This window comes from Tympanuchus pallidicinctus, unplaced genomic scaffold, assembly GCF_026119805.1.
Source record: "Tympanuchus pallidicinctus isolate F22 unplaced genomic scaffold, pur_lepc_1.0 scaffold7, whole genome shotgun sequence".
NCBI lineage: Eukaryota > Metazoa > Chordata > Aves > Galliformes > Phasianidae > Tympanuchus > Tympanuchus pallidicinctus.
In genome coordinates, this window is record NW_026294791.1 from 2,311,205 (window position 1) to 2,332,745 (window position 21,541).

The following is a 21,541-nucleotide window of genomic DNA, read 5'->3' on the forward strand; positions in this document are numbered from 1 at the left end:
ATGGGAAGCAGCACTGCATTTTCACAACCCAAACGTGCAGTGCTGTCTTGTGAAGAATAGTCCAGTAATTTCCAGTCCTGGAAGGTGTCCTGCTGCAACAAACTGTCTTGAAGGTCTTAACTCTGGCTGTGCTGTGCAAAGAGTTGGGGAGCAGGAGGGCAAGGACAGCCCTGAGCTCTGCTATGCATTCTGCCAAGGATTCAGATAGCCTTTGCTTTGTTTGAATTGCAGTGTATTGGTAACAGGTACTTCTGGCCCTTCAGATATTGCAGCTATACAATCCTTCTGCCTTTTGAGACAGGCTGACAAACTGGAAAGAGCTGTGATAGTTGCAGGCCAATATGGAGATACCCCATGGTTCTCCTAGTTCTGCTTGATTCCACACAGCTTACATAAGTCAGGTTAGAAAGGTGCACTTGAAGGGTATGGAAAGAGGTTCTTACCAATTAAATGCTCATTGATGACCCATGCAAAGCAAGAACTGAGCCCAGCTGGGTGAGACGGGGCTGCATCTGCTCACAGTTGGCAGATATAAGACATGGTGGAGGGCAGTTTCTTAATTGCTCATTGGAGTCTGGAAGGCTGCAAGCAACAGGGAGTTTGGTTATGGGCTGTCATTAAAGGAGCGCATCAAATTAGTATTTACCCAGCCCTAATGAAAATCTGTTAGGAAAATAGTCAGAACAATTAGAGTAATTCATTGGAAGTTGATAAGCCTGTAAGGGTTGCAGTGAGTCATCATTTCTGCAGCATTTTCTCATCTGTTAATACCAGTGGAAATGTATGAAGAGCTATTCAAAAAATCCAAGCATGTGCAGGATCCAATATCCTAGGAATTGGTCCTATCTTGTGCCTCTGTGGGAAGCTCTTGGGCACCTTAACAGTTTGAACTATGAAAGGTTTGATACTTTAGCTTTGAGTGAGATACATTGTGAGTGATAATCCCACTTAGACACTTCAGGTCTGAAAAAGGAAGATAAAACGTGTGCTTTCAATGTGTACGTGTTTTCTGTAGGGAAAATCATCAGATTAGCTAAACTTCCTCTCCACAAGTGACAAAGTCTTTATCTGGGCCTGGCGCTGCTCTGTGATAGGGAGCAAAGTCCAGTCTCTGGTATCTGACACAGGAATTTGGGGCTGCAAAACTTGAAGAATTGGTTGTAAAATATTTTTTTTAAATAAATACTTCCTGCAGTCCACATCAGAATACTTGGGATGGCTTTGGTTTTACAAGATTTCAGAGGAAACATTTTCTTCTGTCTTAGCTATTTCTTACTGTCAAGAAGGTTTTCTCAGTTCTGATTTATGTTGCCCCTGTTGTTCCTAAAATCCTTATTCTTGGCTTAATCTGCAGAAAAATTACACAAGTAACCAAGCAGTTGGGGTCAGGAATGTTAGCAGGTTCCCTGCATGTCCTGCTGCATAGTAGCTGAGCACAAAATGGGAGCTCACTTGTGTCTGAGTGCTGCTCAGACGTGACGCTGCTGTTTCATGAATGAGAAAGGCAGTCAGAATGCTCTGATGTCAAATGTCACAACATCACGAGTGGCTGCCGAGCACATGCAGCTGTAGAACTCTCCCTGTTAATGCCAGTGCCAATAAAATCAAGCAGTGATAAGTGTGCTTGGAAATGTCACCCTCCAGTTCTTAGATGTCTTGACAGTGACAGGGTCCATAAGCAAAGTAGGGCGTAGGAAGGCACAGAGAAGAAAAAACCCTCTGGCACGATGAAACTGTAAGATTCAGGAGCTGTAGAAACCCTACGGGCGAATCTTGTCTCTGTTGGCCTAACAAGAAAAGATGTATTTAATGGACATGGTCCTAAGGATCTTTCATACACCTGGGTGACCTTCTTTAAGTAGGCTTTGCATGGTTTTGATAGTGGGAATAAAGCAGAGAAAAAGGCCTCTGGGATTTACTAGAAAGGGGAATCTTAACAATGTTTAGACATCTCTTTTAAGATTTAAGGTCAAGTCTTTATGTTTATTTCCAAGGCCTGGCCTTTCGTGCTTTGGCCATTTATTTTACAGAGGTAGAAGTACTTTTGAGATCTGTTTGAGAAAATAATGTAAGCGTTGCATATGTTTTGCATTATAATAAGTGCTCCAGATGCAAATCCTTGAGTTTAAAGCTTCTGGCCAAAATCTTTAGTGATAGAAATCTGCAAATAATAGCAGGAAGTAGCTGTTGCTTGAAAGCATGAGGACTAGTGCTGCTTGTATTTTATCAGTGTTTGTTGGCACTGTGGTGTTATTTCCATGGCAGATCCTTTCCCATCACAGAGGGTGGTGGTTGTACCTCCAGTGTCCTCCAGAGTCTACTGAGCTTTGGTATTTGTGCATACAGATAGTGGGGTGGGGATTTACAGTGTAATGACTTGAAGGAAAGAGGGTAACGCAGGTGAAACTGAGAAATCAGCTGAAGCTGTGGCTGGGATGTAATGTCAGGTCTGGTGTCTGCTTAGAGCTTTCCACCTTCTTTCTAGAGTGACATCAATTTGCTGAAATGTCGTCTTTGCTCCCAAGCCAAAGCAGAAGAGGTGATAGGAGAACTGGAGGCTTGGTTCAGGCTCAGCTCTGCTATTCGTAAATCAGTCTCACGCGTAAGAACTGCCTTTAATATAGGGATCCTGCAGCCAGGCTTCCCAAATACATTAAATCCTTCTCTTAGAGCACTAATAATACTTAATAAAAGTTTTATGAGCAATGTACATTTTAGAGTAAATTTTCATATCCATTTTCATTTGAAAAAGAACATCAAGGAGCAAATGTGTTCATGCCAGAACAAAGTAATTTAGTAGAGTCACAAAAATGGCAAAGGCCCTCTCTGAAATAGTAGGAGAGCGTTGATTAGGCAAAGCGACAATGGGGATGGGATTCAAAAAATTAATTCAGCATGAAGGACTTGAAAAGGAAGAAATTTCCCATGTGCCAGCTAAGCATATTTCTCTGCCTGGAAGGGTGGAAAGAAGTCGGTCTCCATAGTGCAGCCCCACAGAGCCTTCTGGAGCTGTGCATCCGGACTGCCCTGTGCAGATGCTGACCTCAGGGAAGTATCTTCTGAGGCTCTTGGAGCACTCCTTAGGACCAGTGTTAGCTGGTGTCAGTGCAGATGAGATTACTCACGAGTATCGGGGAGCAACTGGAATTAGAAACGTCAGAACAAAATTGGATGGGACCCTCTGCAGCCTGCTCTAGTGGATGCCAACACTGTCTATGGCAGGGGGGTTGGAACTAGATTGTTTAATGTCTAATCTTTGCCATTCTATGATGATTTAGCTGGTCACCTCAGGTGCTTCCAGGACTACTGAGTGTTCTCACTTCTTAGCCATCTGTTTTATCTGATCCCTGTCCTTCCCAGAGTGTGGTACTCAGGTGTGGAACTGAAGACACCATCCCATCTGAGTCACTGCAAAGACTGCGTGTCTGCTGAAGATGCAGATGTTCATTTAATCCAATCTGTTGTTGGAGGAGAGGTGTTACACCTGAAGTCATCTTGATAAAGGGAGATTTGAAGTAAAAATTGAAAGGTCAAAACAATTCAACTATTTAACAAAGGCCAGCCACCCTATTGAGATGTCTTCTTTCCACTTGAATTTGCCAAATAACAATTTTTGGATGTATTTTTCAAGCATCTTTATAAACAGGAACTATTTCAAAATATCACCACAGCTTAAAGAAGTGACTTTTGTCTCCTGAAAGGAGAGGTCGTCATCAAGTCACTTGTGTGAGTGTGCATTTCTGATGGAGAAGACCACCTGACTAATGGAAGTTGTCAAACACTTCACTTTGTCACTCTGTTTTCTTTGGGGTTTGAAGTAACAGCATTAATAACAGGGTGAACCCCGTCATTCTCACGCAGAAATGCTTTTGTGTCTTGCAGGAATCTTCTTTATGTCTATCCTCAGAGCCTTAACTTTGCCAACCGCCAAGGATCTGCCAGGAATATCACTGTGAAAGTCCAGTTCATGTATGGAGAGGACCCAAGCAATGCTATGCCGGTGAGGGGAGTGCTTGGTGCTCAACGTGAATGCTTTGTGCCAACAAGGCAGGATACACATTGCAGCCATAAAATCTCTGTGTTAAAGAAAACTCAATGGAATACACTTCCAAATAAATTCCAGGAAGCATAGAGTCACAGTGTTTTTGAACCCAGGGGGTGTTTGTATTGGGTATGCAAAGTAACAATATAGCACTTGGTATTTTGACCTTAGATGTTTGCAGTGGGACTTCTGAATTCTCAATCATCCTGATCTTTGTTGGCTCTGTCTGGGGATGGTTACATGCATCATCAGTTCCTTAGCTCTATCTGTGTGCATGTGTGAGCAGGACTATTAAAATTGTAAATCTTCAGTGACTGAGTAGAATAGAAGCATAGAAGCAAAGGAGTATGTAACATGTTGGTGTTCTACACAGCTTCATGGAATAGAGCTGTGAATGGGATTATGGAACAGACTCGTGGCACCTCTCTGTGTGCTATTTTTTCTTCTTTTTTGCAGGTCATCTTTGGCAAATCTAGCTGTCCTGAATTTTCCAAAGAAGCATACACTGCTGTAGTATATCACAACAGGTAAAAACTATGGCAGTTTGTAAATGGAGATGGGTCCCTAAGGATAGTGTTGTTCTGCTTACCAGTGAAACAGTTGTGGAGCTCACCAGTGAATCTTCCTCATTGACATTTACTTATCAAAGACTGTCTGCATAGCACTTCCATCACCTGACACCTTAGTTGTAGTTAGGGTGATACAATGAGTGGGAGCTGGAGTCTTTGTTTGCTCTGATACGTGTCAAGAGCATTGTGTCAGGCAGTGATCTTGAGCATTTAGCCCAACTCAGCAGATGCTCTAAGGATAAGCTTCAAGTTAGACCTGAAAATGTATGATATAAACACTCGTTAGCAAATACTTTGCTATTGTGTTGAGTAATTAGGTATTTAGAGCTTTCTAGGATGTAGTTATAGATTAGAAATACTTGGTCTTGAAAATTATGTCAGAGCAGCTCAGGTAAGGAGTACTGAATCTGACCTTAACATACTGTCTGTCTCTGTGGCTGTTCTGGAGAGAAAATCTTGTCCTTCAGGTTGGGTATTGTGGCATCAGGGAAAAGTTCATTGCCTCATGGGGAGAGATACAATTCAGAATGCCTGTGTGAGGAGGCACTGCAGCCCACCAGGATGCTGCTTGTATTATTTTTGTAGACTGGAAATAAACTATGGAAGTTTTTCCAGTCCTTGATGATTAGAAGGTAAAGCTTTAAATTCCTTAGAGTATTCCTTGTAACTCCTTCCCTCCAGATAGTTTAACTCAAAAGACCTGCAGCACAAGATAGAAAACCACACTGCTTATATTGATGACTAAACAAAGGGTCTGGTTTCTGCACAGGTCACCTGATTTTCATGAGGAAATCAAGATTAAGCTTCCAGCCACTTTAACAGATCACCACCATCTGCTTTTTACTTTCTATCATGTCAGCTGCCAACAAAAACAAAACACTCCCCTGGAGACTCCAGTTGGATACACCGTGAGTGTCCTTCAATCTCTTTTTCAGCACAGGATAATATTCTGTAGATGGATAATGCATTTATTTGCAATTTTTTAGTCATAACTGTCAGTGTATACCATTGTAGAGTTTGAGACAGTCAAGCTTGTGGATTTCAGTAAAGCCTTAAGAAGTTTGTATTTTCATTTCTTCTTGTTCTTCAATTACTTAAAGTGGATTCCGATGCTTCAAAATGGACGGTTAAAGACTGGTCAGTTCTGTCTCCCTGTCTCACTGGAAAAACCACCACAGGCATATTCAGTGCTTTCTCCAGAGGTGAGTAGTTTCTCACATTGAAAATCAGCAGGAGAATACTTCCTTTTTTTAAAAAAAAAAAAAAGAAAAAAAGTGAGAAGTATATGTGCACTTATAAGCTTGTGTGTGCATGCATCTGTATTTCCTAAATGCTAAGTATAGTTGTGTGTGTGTTTGTGCACAGAATCCTAGAATGGCCTGGGTTGCAAAGGAGCACAACGCTCATCAGTTCCAACTCCCTGCTGTGTGCAGGTCGCCAACCAGCAGCCCAGGCTGCCCAGAGCCACATCCAGCCTGGCCTTGGATGCCTGCAGGGATGGGGCATCCACAGCCTCCTTGGGCAGCCTGTGAACAGTGCCTCACCACCCTCTGGCTGAAAAACTTCCTCCTCATATCCAACCCAAACCTCCCCTGTCTCAGTTTAAAACCGTGTATGGTCTGACAGTAAAATGAAATGGCAACTGTAATGAGAAGTACTGTAGCTTTTCTTTCTGTCACATCTCCGTTCATCCTTCTGCTCACCTGTAGGTTCCACTTCCTGGAATGAAGTGGGTGGATAATCACAAAGGAGTTTTCAATGTAGAAGTTGTTGCTGTCTCATCCCTCCATACTCAGGTAAGCGTTAAGATCTGTCGTTTTAATAAAAAAATCTTGATAATCTGTTGGCAGTTGAAACACTGTCAAAGAGTTTGTAATGAAGAGTACAGCAATTACAGTAGTGAAATTACAATCTCATTTTCAGTTCTGAGCCAGCAGACCTGTTATTCCACATTCTGCTGTGAGTATATCTGAGAAGTTCTGCTTAAAAACATGAATGGTTTGGCCTTTATTCACAGGGGTTGAATGGCCAACAATGTTTTCAGACCTTTGACTGTTGTTTTAAATACAACAGATCTAACATGCTGTCCAAGCATATGATGTTTTCTTGTTTTTCCTTTTCCTCCCTGTCACTTCTGTTTCCATGTGTATTTTTTGTCTGTCTTTGATCCACAATGAGAGATGGCAATCGTTTTGAACTCATTGTTTCAACTTTTAGTTCATTAATTCCTCGTGTGTCTTTTTGATGGTTTTTTGATGTATTTTGTTTGTGCTGTCAATAGTACTATGACTTCAGTGCATTTCTGTCTGTTTCTCTAAAGAACACAGTCTGTGAGTTCACTACTTTTGCCTGAACGCTTTCTGAACTGGCTCACTTAAGCTGAGGTTAAATAGGCAGAGCTCTCACAAGTGTTGACTTCCTGGTAATTTTGTGGAATTAAATGTCCAGATAGAAGAGGGGAAAGAGAGAATCCATCAATGGGGACGAGTCCATAGAGAGCGGTGTTCATTTGGGAGCTTCTTGCTGATTTCTGTTCTGTGCTTGTGTGTAGGACCCTTATCTTGACAAGTTCTTTGCACTTGTCCATGCTCTGGATGAGCACATGTTCCCTGTGCGAATAGGAGACATGAGAATTATGGAAAACAACTTGGAAAATGAACTGAAGAGCAGCATTTCAGCTTTAAATTCCTCTCAACTGGAGCCGGTAGTGCGATTTCTTCATCTCCTGCTTGACAAACTGATTCTTCTGGTAGTAAGACCTCCTGTCATTGCAGGCCAAATAGGTATTCTATTTAAGTTTTATAGAGAATTACATAGCTGAGAATTTGACACTTCCAATGTTATCATATTTATGTAGAACTAAATAAGTCCATTTTTATCCTTTACTTTAGTGCCACTGATAGACCATGCATCTTCAAAGTAAAACATTCTGGCATCCAGACCAGTGATGATATACACAGGAACAACATTCAGCATGAATAATCCCTTCTTTTGCTCCCTGTTAGGGGTTTGCCTAAATGGCCTAACTGAGCATTTAATTAAACTTCTCAGAAAGGAAGCCTGCAATTCAAACACTGGTGAGGAAGTTGCTGATGTGTTTTCTGAACACACCAATATACAGGGAGGTGCTGACTGCAGAGAGGAAAGGGAGATGTACTGACATGGGGGACTTTGTAAACCAACTTACATTAGATTTACTGTTTCCAGCTGCAGTCTGCTTCATCCCTCATTTGTTTAAAATATCTGGCCAGGTCCTTGTGTGGATTTCTATGCTCAGTTTTTTGAACAGAATGTTACTTGAAAACAGAATGGAATTGCTCTTTTTCTCTTTGTATTTTGACTGATACTTAAATGGAGCCAAGAGTTAACTGAGAAATGTATGACAAATATCCAGAGGGCATCAGGTAAACCAGGATATTGTTACCATTGCAAACTGAGGGGCCAAAGTTGGTCTGATTCCAGAAATCAAACCTAAATTCATCAAGTGTTATTAAAGTAAGAGGAACTGCAACACTGCAGCACCTGCCTTCTTGTCAAGTAGACCTACTTTAAATACCAGCTTCAGTTTTTCTTGAGAAATGCTTGCTGTACTCTAACAAGCTTCACCATTTATCCTTTAGAAAGTGGATGAAATGCATATTCAGAATTTGTGGGGATTGCTGAAATCTAAAACAACTTTTTTTTCTTTTTTTCTTTTTTTCCAGTAAACCTGGGCCAAGCATCTTTTGAAGCAATGGCTTCAATCATAAACAGACTTCACAAGAACTTGGATGGAAACCAGGACCAGCATGGCAGAAACAGCCTTCTTGCTTCCTATATTTACTATGTCTTTCGCCTACCAAATACCTATCCCAACTCGCCATCACCAGGTAACTCTTTTTTCACTTTATTTCAAGTCACAGTTTGTTAAAAGCAAGCAGAAAGTGCTTCCTGGCAGATGCTCTGAGCTCCAATTGCATGACTGGTTCCCTGCCAAGTCCTGTTATTAACTTTCTCTGCGATGCAGTGTTGCCATTTAGATGATGAGTTTAATTACAGTTAGAGCCATGTCAAGGATTTAACTATTCAGTGGTCTCAAAGTGCCATTACTGAAAGAACTTGAGGTGAAATTATGACAAAATACTGTTCTATGTACTTTGTTTTGTGACAAATGGATGGGATACCCTGTGGCCTATCCTGCTTCCCAGACTCTTTCATTAGTACTTTAGGACTTTTATTCAGTTCCAGCAGAAGTTGATGCGCTGGCAGTGGAGTCTGAAATACTTAAATACAGATGTGTACAGGAGGGAATCACATTGATTCTACCTCTGCTGAGAACAAGAAAGGCATCTACTGGAATGGAGATACAGAAAACCAGGCTTTGGAAGGCCTGTTGTTCACAGCACTTGCTTCTTGCATGGAATGGAAGGCCTCTGAGGAGACTGGAAAAGTTGTGTCCTTAGAACTATACTTCAGAATTCAGTGCTTTACTATTTCCACTCTGTGATCTGGCTAAAGGCAGACCTCATGCTGGCTGCCTGAAGCCACAGGGAGCTTCCTGCTTCCCACAGATCACAGAATAAAACAGCATGTTGATCCCATCTCCCAGCTGCTAACCTTGGAGCACCAGGCAGGGGAAGCACGGGAGATTTCCTTACGGACCAGAGCTACTGATTATGCAAAGGTTTTGTAGTAAAAAGATGTAAAGCAGGGCGGGATGGAGGCTTTGGCTGGAGGTGCAACAAGATGTTCTTTGTATGGCACTGTAGGTCCCGGTGGCTTAGGGGGATCGGTGCATTATGCCACCATGGCTCGATCTGCTGTCCGACCAGCAAGCCTTAACCTGAACCGCTCACGGAGCCTCAGCAACAGCAACCCAGATATATCTGGGACCCCCACCTCACCTGATGATGAAGTTCGCTCGATCATTGGCAGTAAGGTACAAATGCACAGCCAAGGGGCTCGGGGATGGCAGTGTCTTTTATTTCATATCTAAAGTAATGATGGGGAAGTTCTCGTGTTTTATTTCCTATCAAAAGTTGTCCTCACTAGCAGCCCCATCTCAGGCTTATTCTGGTGGTTATGGAAAACATGCCTGATACTCCTGAAAATTACTGCTTCTGTCTCTGATTTATTAGAGACCATCCTGCCAGTATTACTTGCATGGGTATGATGGCTGGGGCCGGAGTCCTTCTGGACTTGCCTCCCCAAGACCAGTAAGACAAGGACAGCTTTCTTCTCACTTCTCACATGGCCAGCAGCTGTATCCTCTGACTAGCTGTTATGTCTCCCCAAACCTTGCATCCCCTACTTTGCCACCCTTTGATCCCAGTGTTACCTCCCAAACCAAAACTCTCTCTTCTCCTCTGTGTTCAGCACTAACAGCTGCTCAAATGCTCTCTGTGTTACTTATGTCCAAAGCAAGTACCTTGCACGCAGCAGACATATTCCATGGCCAGAAAGATTTCACTTGGTTAGCAACTGAACTGCAGTCTAGCTGCAGTATGAATTTTTTATGTACTCACTCAGCATCCACAGTGACTCCCCACCTTTATGGTGGGCAGACCTCATTGTGGCCTTCTAGTACTTGAAGGGAGCTATAAACAGGAGGGGCAACAGCTGTTTATGAGGGTGGATAGTGATAGGACAAGGGGGAATGGTTTTAAACTGAGACAGGGGAGGGTTAGGTTGGATATGAGGAGGAAGTTTTTCAGCCAGAGTGTAGTGAGGCACTGGCACAGGCTGCCCAAGGAGGCTGTGGATGCCCCATCCCTGCAGGCATTCAAGGCCAGGCTGGATGTGGCTCTGGGCAGCCTGGGCTGCTGGTTGGTGACCCTGCACGTAGTAGGGGTATTGAAATGAAATGATCTTTGTGGTCCTTTTCAATCCAAGCCATTCCAGGATTCTATTATGATTCTATGGCCTTTGTAACTTTCTGAAAGTGGCTTTTCAAGGAGTGGGGGCAGATTAGTACAAAGCATCTGGTGTGGTCTTACTCCAGCTCTTAGGTGCTCTGGGTATATGTGTGCATGTTTATGGCATGGTTTTTGGAGTAGATTTTCTTAACCTCAGTTATGTTGTCTGTTCTGGGAACATGGTTGTCAGGGCTTTCTGCGTAATCAGTATAGAGAAAAAAAGCTTCTCAGCAGATGATTTATGCCACACAAGGTCCAGAGGAGGGCGACTAAGATGATCAGGGGGCTGGAGCACCTCCCCTATGAGGACAGGCTGAGGGAGTTGGGCTTGTTCAGCCTGGAGAAGGCTGTGGGGTGACCTCATTGCAGCCTATCAATACCTGAAGGGAACCTACACCCAGGAGAGGAGTAAACTCTTCAGAAGGGCTGACAACAGCAGGACTAGGGGAAATGGATCCAAGTTGAGGGAGGGAAGATTTAGGTTGGATGTTAGGGGGAAGTTCTTCACAAGGAGAGTGGTCAGGCCCTGGAACGGGCTGCCCAGGGAGGTTGTGGATGCCCCGTCCTTGGACGTGTTCAAGGCCAGGTTGGACGGGATCCTGGGCAACCTGATCTGAATGTGTGTTTGGTGGCCCTGCTGGGCAGAGGGGTTGGAACTACATGATCCTTGAGGTCCCTTCCAACCCAGGTGATTCTGTGGTTCTGTGAATCACCTTCTCGTCCCACTCTCGTGAGTTCTGAGTATGTAGAGCTGCTGCCGATACTTTGTAGGTATAAAATAGGTGACATGAGGCAGGACAAACCTGTGTTGGTAGATCTGTTACCTGAGAGGAATGCCTTAGTTCATTTTGGGCTCTTTTTTAGTGTTTGAACTGAGACAGCTTGCACCGAGATGAGACACTTTCCCCACCTGTGTCCCTTCCAGCACAGATGAGTCTGATCTTTTGATTTGATCCTTCTGGCAAAATAGCAGCCATCAGCCCCAGCAGACAAGCTTGACACGATCCTGGGTTGTATAAGGGAAAACTCTTTGAGAAAGAAATTTATCTTTGAGAAATTAATAGTGACTTGCTTTTCTGAGCAAATAAGATGCTGAAGTGACATGAATAGGCAAATAGTTATTTGTTTCATCGAAGTTTGGACTTCAAAGGCTTAAAATCTTTTAAAGACCACCTCAGTATCGTGCTAATTTATCAACTGTGACCTTTTGTGAAATGCCATAGGCAGTGATGTGCACATGGAATTCACACAGGGTATCAGAAGTTTTACATGTGCTGGCATAGTGAATAATGTCAGAGTACAAAATGAAGAGAAATTTTGTTCTAGAGGTACTCCAGGCTTTAAATATGCAGATATATCCATAATTGCTGATGGGGAATTTTTTTTTTTTTCATGTTAGCCGGATAGTATCAGAAATTAAGCTTGGTCTGACTATACAGAATGTTGGTTTAATGTAATTGTTTCTGTTTCTTAATGTCACTAGAAACACAAATACTTCCTGAGATGCTGAAAGGAGTACAGGGATGCATAAATTTCTGTTCTCTTTCTCCAAGCAAAAATTTAAGCATATATATACCCAAACAAGGAGCTTATATTTCACATTGAATCTATCTGGAGTCTTTCTGCTTTTAAAAAGAAAAAATAATGTGTGGTGGAACTCTTTAGAGCTCAGTCTTCTGTTGTTTCTTACTGTAATGTGTTTGATAGTAAAGTTGCTTTGGGTCTTTCTTACATCAGCATTGTGCTTAATTCTGAGCAGTCAAGCAGTCATCCCCTTCAAAGGATTTAGAAGATTTCTGTGGTTTTGCATAATAGAGGAGGGTTTAGGTCTTGTCACTTATTTTGCCTTCATTTGTGAACTGAAGCCATGTAAATTTTATTCCCTACTGAAGAGGATTTATTAACTGTCTATAAAGAGTATGTTGAGATTTTTATGCTTAAAGTATTCCTGAAATGTTGGGGATGTGCTGGGAAGAAACAGAACATTCTGAGTGTCATGGCTCTGATGATGGATGTTCACAGATGTGCATTCTGTGCCCAGCTGCAGGTTGAACCCAGAAACAGAACAGGATTTAACAAGAGTTTTGTGCACTTGGAAGTGACTTACCAAGCCAGAGAAGCTCTTGCACTCTGTTATCTTCCAGAGAAGTATGAAATGAAGGAATCTCTTCAGATTTTTACAAAATCTGCTTCTGTGAATATTGGTTCTGAGGCTAGACATGTACAGAGGGCTGTGATTAGAAAGCATAGGAATGAAAAAGCAAGTGGGAGAAAGGCATTTTCAGAATGAAACCTTGCTTCACAAAAGGTGAACTCAGTTCAGCATTCTGCAAAGTTCTTTGATATGAACTCATTGTGAGCAAAGTAAAACATTTGTATGGATCTACGCAGGATGGAGAGGTTTGATTTATTATTTCCAAAAAGTAATTGAGATTAAAGCACTCATTCTGTCTCTTCAGTAGATTTTTATTGGACAACTTAAGCAAAATTACAGCGTGGCTATACTTTGCATAGAGAATAGCTCGATGTATTAATGATTTGAATCCCAGGCTCAATCCTTGGGTAGATTTGTCTTCATGAGAGAAACAAACTTTTAGGCATGATGGACTTTGCAGTTGATAATCTTTGTGATGAAATAGTCTGCACCTTTGCCTCACATACTGGAAAAAAGCTCTGGGCTGGCATGGAAGCTGGGATAAAAGCTCTCTCGGGTGAGGGTCAGAAATGATGTGTGACATTTATAGGGAATGTCTATGGCATTGCACAACTGCCTCCGTTAGAGCTGGATCCTGAGACCCATCAATGTCCACTGCATCCCACTAAGTGTTCCTGACATAGGAACAGCCTGGATGACAAACACGAGTTTGATTTTTTCATTTTCTTCATTCTGAGTTTCTTGAGAGGAGAAGAGAGTGGAGGGAGAGGAGGGATCTGCAGTAATTTTGCACATATGATCCACTGAGACTTAAAACTGAAGGACAAATGAGATAAATCTTTTCAAAAAAGCAAGGTAATTTTTCAAATGTTTTGTTTGGCAGAGCAGATTGGTTCCAGAAAAGGTATGTCCTCTTTTCTCTGTTTGCCACAGTGCCCAGAGGAGATGGCCAAAAGTCCACGTGGAAGCTTCTCCACAGGTTACTCCACCAATGGTGCAGGATTTTTCCTCCATGAAAACCTGTGAGAGCTGACAATTGGATCTCTTTGAGTTTCCGTAGCATTTCCATGGGATCTGTAGAGCTTATAGTCTGTGGGCTAGCAAGTAGTCTACCTTATGAAAAAGATCTGAGGAAAAACTGAGAGCATTCTTTGTTTTTCACATCCGACCACCAATTTGCTTCTGTCACATAAAAAATTTGGGCTGGCTCCATCTACTGAAGTGGATTTCAACTGATAGAAGTGGGATTTTTCAGGAGGATGATAGTTTTTGAATGTCAAGCATTACAGAGAGAACAGGTTGGACTGGAATATTGATGTGGTGTACATGTGTGATGAGTTACAAAAGTAAGCCTCTCAACAAATGCAGCTTTAACAGTTGTAATTGGCGATGTGTTTGCAGTGCACCTGTTTGATTGCTTTTGAGGACTAAGATTTGACTATTGTATGGCATGCAACATGTAATATTTCTTTCCTTTCCCAACTGCTTTCTATTACATGCCCAGGGTTTAGACCGCTCCAATTCCTGGGTAAACACTGGTGGTCCAAAAGCAGCCCCATGGGGATCCAACCCCAGCCCAAGTGCAGAGTCAACACAGGTGGTGTCTTCGGTAGAGGTTTTTCTGGCTTTGTTTTCTCTGATGTTTCCCTGTAGAATATCCTCAGTGCATACTCTGATTTTGGTGGTTTGCTTATTTATTTACTTACTTATTTAATTGCTCTTTGTAAACTTTGAGTTTCGTTTTATGAATCAGCATCTTCTCCCCCACCACCTCACTGCACTGCATGACAAACCCCAAAACTTGTGAACGTGTCCCCTTCTTTCATTTCAGTGGTTGCTGGTCTGTGAAATGTAAATGCTGTGACTGCTTTTCCTTTCTTTTTTCTCTCTTTCTCTCTAACACTAGTTTCAGCTTCAGGTGGAGCACATTTCTAAATGGGAACATCGATCACAGCCTCATAGTTTTGTCCATGTTTGCCATTTCTTTTAATGTGAACCATTTTGCCATTTTCATCAAGCATTTAGTATTCATAGTCAAGTAATCCTTCATGTCTGTTTGAGTGGAATATTATTAAACCAAAATTGATACACATGTAAAATTCTCTCTTGGAAGGTGTAGATTTAAATGCTGGAACCAGTGATTCTCTGGGTCCAATTGTATCTGTTCCATGTTGCAAAGTATGAAAACTTTATAGCAGCTTTGGTCAAAAAGACTTAAGTTATTTTAGCCCCCATTGCCTGCTGCTTTCCACTGCATGGTTGCCTTGAACATACCTCTCAACTGTACTTCCTTTCAAGTTTGCCACTTTTACAAGTATCCAGTCACTTGTACTCCTGCCAATTATTACCACCAGCAGTAAATTAAGTGCTTTTCTTGTTCTCTGTGCCAGTAGCAGTGTTACATCCGCACGTACTTGGTCTGGTAGAGTGAGAGGTATGGCACTGAAATTACAAGTATTACTTCCTTGACATATGCATGTTGATAAAATAGAGTGATGAAAAGGTTTCATGCTTTGCAGCACTAAATGTCCTTGTGCATAAGAACACGCAGTTATTTAAATAGCCTATGTGTCTTAAAACAGTAAAAAGTTCTGTCATGTTGCTTAAAGCAGGTCTGTAAATGAGTAAGACTTTGAGAATGCATAAAAAGGTGTAAAGGCAGTAAAAGCCTACAGTTGGAACAGTATTTTTGTAAACGTACGTTGTCCTTGAGCTGCAAAACCCATCCACAGCAAACTTTAATGTCCTGTCATCATTCATTCATCTCCACTCCGTAGGCTACGGATCGAAGTTGTAATCGTATGTCTTCGCACACTGAGACGTCAAGTTTCTTACAAACATTAACAGGACGGTTACCAACTAAAAAGGTAGATTTCAGTGAAGACAATTGATGTTGTGGGGCAGGGAGGTCAAGTCATTCTGAAAACATCTGTTTTATCTATAGCCTGATTCTTTCTGAGGTCGTTAGGAACCGCTGCTGCTTAACACCTCTGAACATCCAGGCTGTGGTGAATGTGAGGTATTCTGACAGAGCCGAATTGGGAAGAATAACATCATCAGGAGTAGCTTGTCTGATTTAATGTCCGTGCTGTTTGGAGCCAAAGTATCTGTGGCTTTAAATTAAATTACGGATAGCACTGTCTAGACATGTAAATGACACATCCTTGTGTGCAAAATTACAGTGTGTTAGATGGTTGGCACTGCAGATGTGTTCTGAACTCAGGGAGGTAGGTGTTAATCCAGAGTGACTCCAGAAAGTGGGAGGGAGTTGCCTTGGAAGTGCATTCCCTTTAAGGAGATGAGATCGTACTGAACAACATCAGAAAGGCAAAATGCCAGAGTTCTGTGTGAGGGAAATGTGGTCACTGACAGTGTCCAGCCTGTGGATTGGTACTCCCAAGAAAAGAAATCTAAAAGCTGATTCTTAGCCCCACGTTTCTTTCTTACTGTTTTAAGTCCTTTCTCACAGTAAATGTTTATCTTTGTACAAATTGCTTTATATGTCCACTTTTTACTCCTTTTTCCTGCAAAAATCAGACCAGGCAGAAAGGTAGACTTTTAAAATAAATTAATATGAGCACCAAACCTTTTTTTTTTCCTTTTGGGTGGGTGGAAAATCCTTTTGACACTTGAAATTCAATTTTGAAGCGAGATGCTTTGGAACGTTTCTCACATTCCATATCATGACATCATCTTTCATTGTTAGTTGGGGATTTCTTTAAGGAACCACCACTGCTGTCATGTCCTCAGTTATTATTTTGCTTAATCTCATTGTTTGCCATACTTTCCATGGACCGTGCTCCCATTTCTCATGCAGACTGTTTTGTGAGCTGCTGCTGAGGCTTGGACTAACTCTGGATTTGCTTCTGTGTAGCTTTTCCATGAAGAGCTGGCCTTACAGTGGGTCGTGTGCAGTGGGAGTGTGCGGGAGGCAGCCCTGCAGCAGGCCTGGTTCTTCTTCGAGCTGATGGTGAGCAAACTGGGAGCACTTTGCTTACTGCTTTAACATTCATCATTTAAAACACAAACAGCAACAACCGAGTCTCCATCCTGCTTCATTTCCACGAGTGACTCCACTGTAATTTATATTCCTATAGGTGAAGAGCATGGTGCATCATTTGTATTTTGCTGACAAACTGGATGCTTCAAGGAAGAATCGTTTTCCTGAGCGTTTCATGGATGATGTAACTGCTTTGGTCAGCACAATTGCTGGTGATATAGTCTCTCGGTTTCAGAAGGTAATGACAAACAATTAAAGTGAGCTCACATCAGAGCTCAGGCACCAGACCCCACTGTGTGTTCTTTGCTGATGCCTAGAGCAGGAGTTTTCATTTGAATTCACTGTATTGCTCTATTACTGCTCAGCGTGTTCTTTGTCATTTTCCATTTTTCTCTTCCTTCTCTCCAGGATACAGAAATGGTTGAAAGGCTCAACACCAGTCTTGCATTTTTCCTCAACGATCTATTGTCTATCATGGACAGAGGATTTGTTTTTGTTCTTATTAAGACCTGCTACAAACAGGTGAATGCAGATAAATGTTATGACTTAGCTGTGATCCATGGCATAACTCTTCTTTTAGACAGACAGTGAAGTATGGACTTAATTTGCTTGTAAAAACATGACTTGTATATACATCTTGTACTGCTATGTGTGCTGTTATTGGCTGGGAGGCGTGTGACTCCTGCACATCAGAAATTGAATCTGTAGCACAGAGAAGTAATGTGGATGGGGTCATGTAATGATGTCAAGTTGTTTAATTCATGCTTTGGAAGCAGTTTTGGGAGCGGTAGTGGGGCAGGAGAGCCAGTGCTGCATTTGTAATCTGCTTTGGTGCTAACTGCAGTCTTACGGGTTAAACTTGCCAGGTGTCTTCAAAGCTGTATTCCTTAACAAACCCAAGTAACCTGGCATCTTTGAGGCTGGACTTCCTTCGCATCATTTGCAGCCATGAACACTATGTCACCTTGAATTTACCCTGCAGCTTGCTCACACCGCCTGCGTCTCCATCACCCTCTGTGTCTTCAGCAACTTCCCAGGTACCCTGCAACAAGGGCCCTTTGTGGGAATTCAAGCTGAGCTTTGTTCTGAGGCTTGATTCACATGAGGCAGAAGATGTGTAATCCATATTTTCAGTCTCTGCTTGCTAGTATTTGTTGGAAATGTTTATTTAGAAATTAACTTCATTCAGGAAAGAACGGGTGAACAGCTGGAAAGCACACAGACAGAGTTCTCACTTGAAAGGCCCCCTTTGCCACTGATGTGCTGGGGAAAGGTTGCAGTGGGTGGATGAGGGCTATGGGAACCATGCAAGGGTTGCAGGCAGCTCGGGTGATGATGTGACTTTGGCTACAGCAGTTTTGGTTTTACTTCTTTCTGGAACATCTTGAACCATCTTGAACCTCACATTCAGACTTTGGAGGAAAGTGTAACAGCTTTTCCTGCTGTGTTGGTTTTCACTTGTTTTGATATTGTATCATTGGGAAAAAAAAAAAAAAAGAAGCCCATATGTGTACCCCCATAGTGTCCACACACCCTTTTGTCCCAAGGCACCTAATCTCTTTCCATGTTATGCATGAGCATAAATGAGCCAAAAAGACTTTGCACACTATTACCCTTTTCTTATAAAACAAGGGACTTTCTGTATACTGTAGTGTTGTCCCAACCTGCTGAGAAAAAGTAGAGTAACAAGTGTTTTGTTCAGGTAGATTAATTAGTTGAAAAATTAATTAAACTTACTCAAATTAAAGCTTTCTTAAGCCTGAGGAAACGATCCATGCCTGAGTTAAAAGTTTAACTAATCCACTTTCCAAGGTAATTTGGCTTAACTTCTCTAAGGCTGTCTTGCAGGAAAGGAGGCAATAATGACAAACAATTAAGAGAAGAAGTAGAAAGCTTGGATATATTGTAGTTAAACGTGCCTACATCCAAACAAAACATGAAAAAAATAGTTTACCTGGGATCGTGTTTAATTCTGAAACTGCTTTTGTTGTGTTTCCTGGGCTTTGACTCTCTGTGTTCCAAGGATCCTTATGATGCAGCTGGTGAAACTTAGTTGGTTTTTTTGGCTTTTTTTTTCCAGAGTTCTGGGTTCTCCACAAATGTCCAAGACCAGAAGATTGCAAATATGTTTGAATTGTCTGTGCCTTTCCGTCAACAGCATTACTTGGCTGGGCTTGTGTTAACAGAACTGGCTGTCATTTTAGATCCTGATGCAGAAGGGTAAATCTTTGCAATTTTTTTCCTCAAGAATTTTCTGTAGTTCCAAGTAAATGGTGGATAGCAAGCAAATTCTGGCATGGCCAGAATTAAGTTATATTTGTGAGTTGAGAAGGTAAGGGACCTGTTCTTTAACTCTGAGAATCCTCTTTTTCCTTGCTGCTTCTGTTTCTCAGTTCCTTAGCACTGGCACTGTGAATATGATTTCAGTCATATTTTTCCAGCTGAGGGGGGAAAGAGATTCCCTCTGGAGCCCCCAGCTCCAAAGGGGCACCAGTGGAGTTCCAACAGGAAAACTGCTTTTATCAACTATAACAAAAAAATAATTTTGTGTTTAAGAAGTCTCTGTTGCTGGTGTTTTCAAATATTACAGTGCATTTTGCCTGTAGTCCCCTCTGTTCAACATAAATTATGCATCAGTGAGACCCCCATGGGTTACATAAATAGACAAATAGAGTCAAGTGTGCAGAGTTGGTCAGTGACTTGCCTGGCTTGTGGAGCAAATAATTTTTTGAAGTGGGAGTGTAGCCTGTAGACCTGACATCCAGTCTGTTACTTGTGTTATTTAGAGCTGTTTTCTGCCTTGCTCCTTTCAAATGGATTTCAGTAGAAATTATTGATTGCTTCTGCAGTCCTAAGTTCTCTCACAGGCATTTTCTCAAGGTGGACCCAGAAATATCAGCAGAGTCGACGAATACTGATGATTCATGGGTAATTCTGCCCCTTTACCAAGAGGTCTCAGGAGTTAAACATTAATTCTGTTTCTTGTTGGAGAAGAAAGTGATGCCATAAATGAGTTTGTTGTCCTGTATATGTGCATAACACATTGTAGTCCCACTTGTTTGGTCTGAAAAAGCAGCAAATCTTTACCTATTCACACACTGCAGAAATCCTATTTGTAGAACAGGAACATCCTACTCCCTGGTTAGAAATGAGGTCCTGTCTCTGGTCTCATTTCCTCTTAATTTTCACAACCTTTCTTTTCTCACATACTACTTTTTGAGCTCTGTCACCTTGATGTTCTCAGCCCTTAAGCTTGGACCTTGGTGCTGGACCTCTTTGTCCAGCTGCACAGAGGAGCCATCAGTATGATTTGTGTCCACTAGAGAGGCAGCTCCTATCTGGGCTCTCTGTAGACAGCAAAAGCCCACTGATACCAGTACAGTTCTGGAAATCCCTTTTAATCAAAGGCTCCTGAATTTTGGTGAAGATGTGTATCTGTAATGCATTTATTTGTTACAGTTCTCCAGAATGACTTGTGGTTTGCAGCTTATTGGCTTTTCTCAGGATTAAATCTGTCTTTGCCCTGATAGATGCACCATGGGGTCTATCGTTCTCATGCCTGAGAAGAGTTCTAATGGTCAGGTGTGAGGATCATTACCAGATGATTAATGGAGGTTTTAGGCATGCTTACCATTAAAGTATTTTGGCCCCTGTTGGAAAAAGCTTACAATTGATTCCAGGAGTGGAGAGGGATGCCCACCCATTTAGCTGCTCGTTCCACTAGAGCTTTGCATTAGATCTTGTTAGGTGGTGTAGAGCCTTATATTTATTCCTTCCATGCTTTTGTTCCCTTGGCAAAATACATTACATTTTAGTTCACCCATTGTATAAGAGCCCCTTGGATTCCACTGAAAAGGAAAGACTGCAGTGCTGTGTTGCCTACAGGTTTGGTTACATCCCCCTGTGCTAGGTGCTGTACAGTAACACAACATGTCACAGTCCTCCTCCAGAGCACCTGTAGTCTAAAAGAGGAGACAGCATGTGGATTAAAGAAGCTAGAGAGTCAGCCCAGGCAGATAGACCTCGAACAGGTTTTCTTTGCTGACAGCACTGCACGTCTTGATTATTCAGTGGTAACAACAATTACTGCTCATTTCATAGTGCCTGTGTTGACTGACATTACAGGGCAGAGATGAGAAAATCAGATTTGACCCTGGGTATTCACCAACGAAAGTCAGTTTTGCAGACGTGTGCACTGTTGTCCCAAATCCAAGGCTGAGATGTCAGAGGGGCTGGTGCAGGGCAGCAGGATCACTTCATTGCGTTATCAGACAGAAAGATAAGCAGGTCACATTTCCTCCTCCATACAGATTGATCCTGTACCCGTTCTGTTCAGGAAAAGGGAAAAAGAAACCCATGTAGCCCTAGGTTTTAATTACACTGCATTGTTCGAATGTGCTTTCCCTGTGCTTAGTTCCATTGCCTGTTGGATAGCTTGTTTCCAGCTATTCAAGTGCAGCCTAGATGCCACTCCTTCAAAACAATACAAAGCTTTTTCTTTAACCTTAATTTGAAGGTTGTGCTGCCAGTTATTTAAATAAGCATTTCCTTCCTAGCTGTTTAGGATTTCATTGATAATGACAAGGCAGCTGTAGGATTTATATTGGTGTGATGTAAAAAACACAGAGACAAATGTAGTTTCATCTACCTGATGCCTTCCTAACCTGTACTGGTGTCTTTATAACCACTTTAAACCCACAACAATCCAGTCAGATCCTCTTGTCTTTTTTAACCAGAACTCAACTCTACTTTTCAGGTAAAGTGGATACTGCCTGAAATTCGGCCCTTGTTTTAATACCACAGGTCTGAACACTGAAGCTTATGTTTTGCTACTGCATCATGTATGAGCTTCTTTGGCTGCTTTGTGCATGGGGTAGGGTT

General features: G+C 42.0%; 1 protein-coding gene across 16 annotated transcripts in view; it reads left to right on the plus strand.

The window, feature by feature from the left end:
• Nucleotides 1–21,541, plus strand: part of DOCK7 (dedicator of cytokinesis 7) — an 88,996-nt gene that overhangs the window by 44,800 nt on the left and 22,655 nt on the right. For 8 of the 16 annotated variants that reach the window (XM_052666780.1, XM_052666781.1, XM_052666782.1 and 5 more), the window contains exons 15-29: nt 3,883–4,000; nt 4,499–4,569; nt 5,381–5,519; nt 5,712–5,813; nt 6,321–6,407; nt 7,163–7,394; nt 8,316–8,480; nt 9,360–9,529; nt 14,165–14,257; nt 15,438–15,527; nt 16,535–16,630; nt 16,758–16,898; nt 17,069–17,182; nt 17,527–17,697; nt 18,741–18,880. In XM_052666780.1, coding sequence (XP_052522740.1) covers nt 3,883–4,000; nt 4,499–4,569; nt 5,381–5,519; nt 5,712–5,813; nt 6,321–6,407; nt 7,163–7,394; nt 8,316–8,480; nt 9,360–9,529; nt 14,165–14,257; nt 15,438–15,527; nt 16,535–16,630; nt 16,758–16,898; nt 17,069–17,182; nt 17,527–17,697; nt 18,741–18,880 — 1,929 coding nt within the window. The remainder of the gene's footprint in view (nt 1–3,882; nt 4,001–4,498; nt 4,570–5,380; nt 5,520–5,711; nt 5,814–6,320; nt 6,408–7,162; nt 7,395–8,315; nt 8,481–9,359; nt 9,530–14,164; nt 14,258–15,437; nt 15,528–16,534; nt 16,631–16,757; nt 16,899–17,068; nt 17,183–17,526; nt 17,698–18,740; nt 18,881–21,541) is intronic. The other 8 variants (XM_052666789.1, XM_052666790.1, XM_052666791.1 and 5 more) reach the window with 3 other exon arrangements.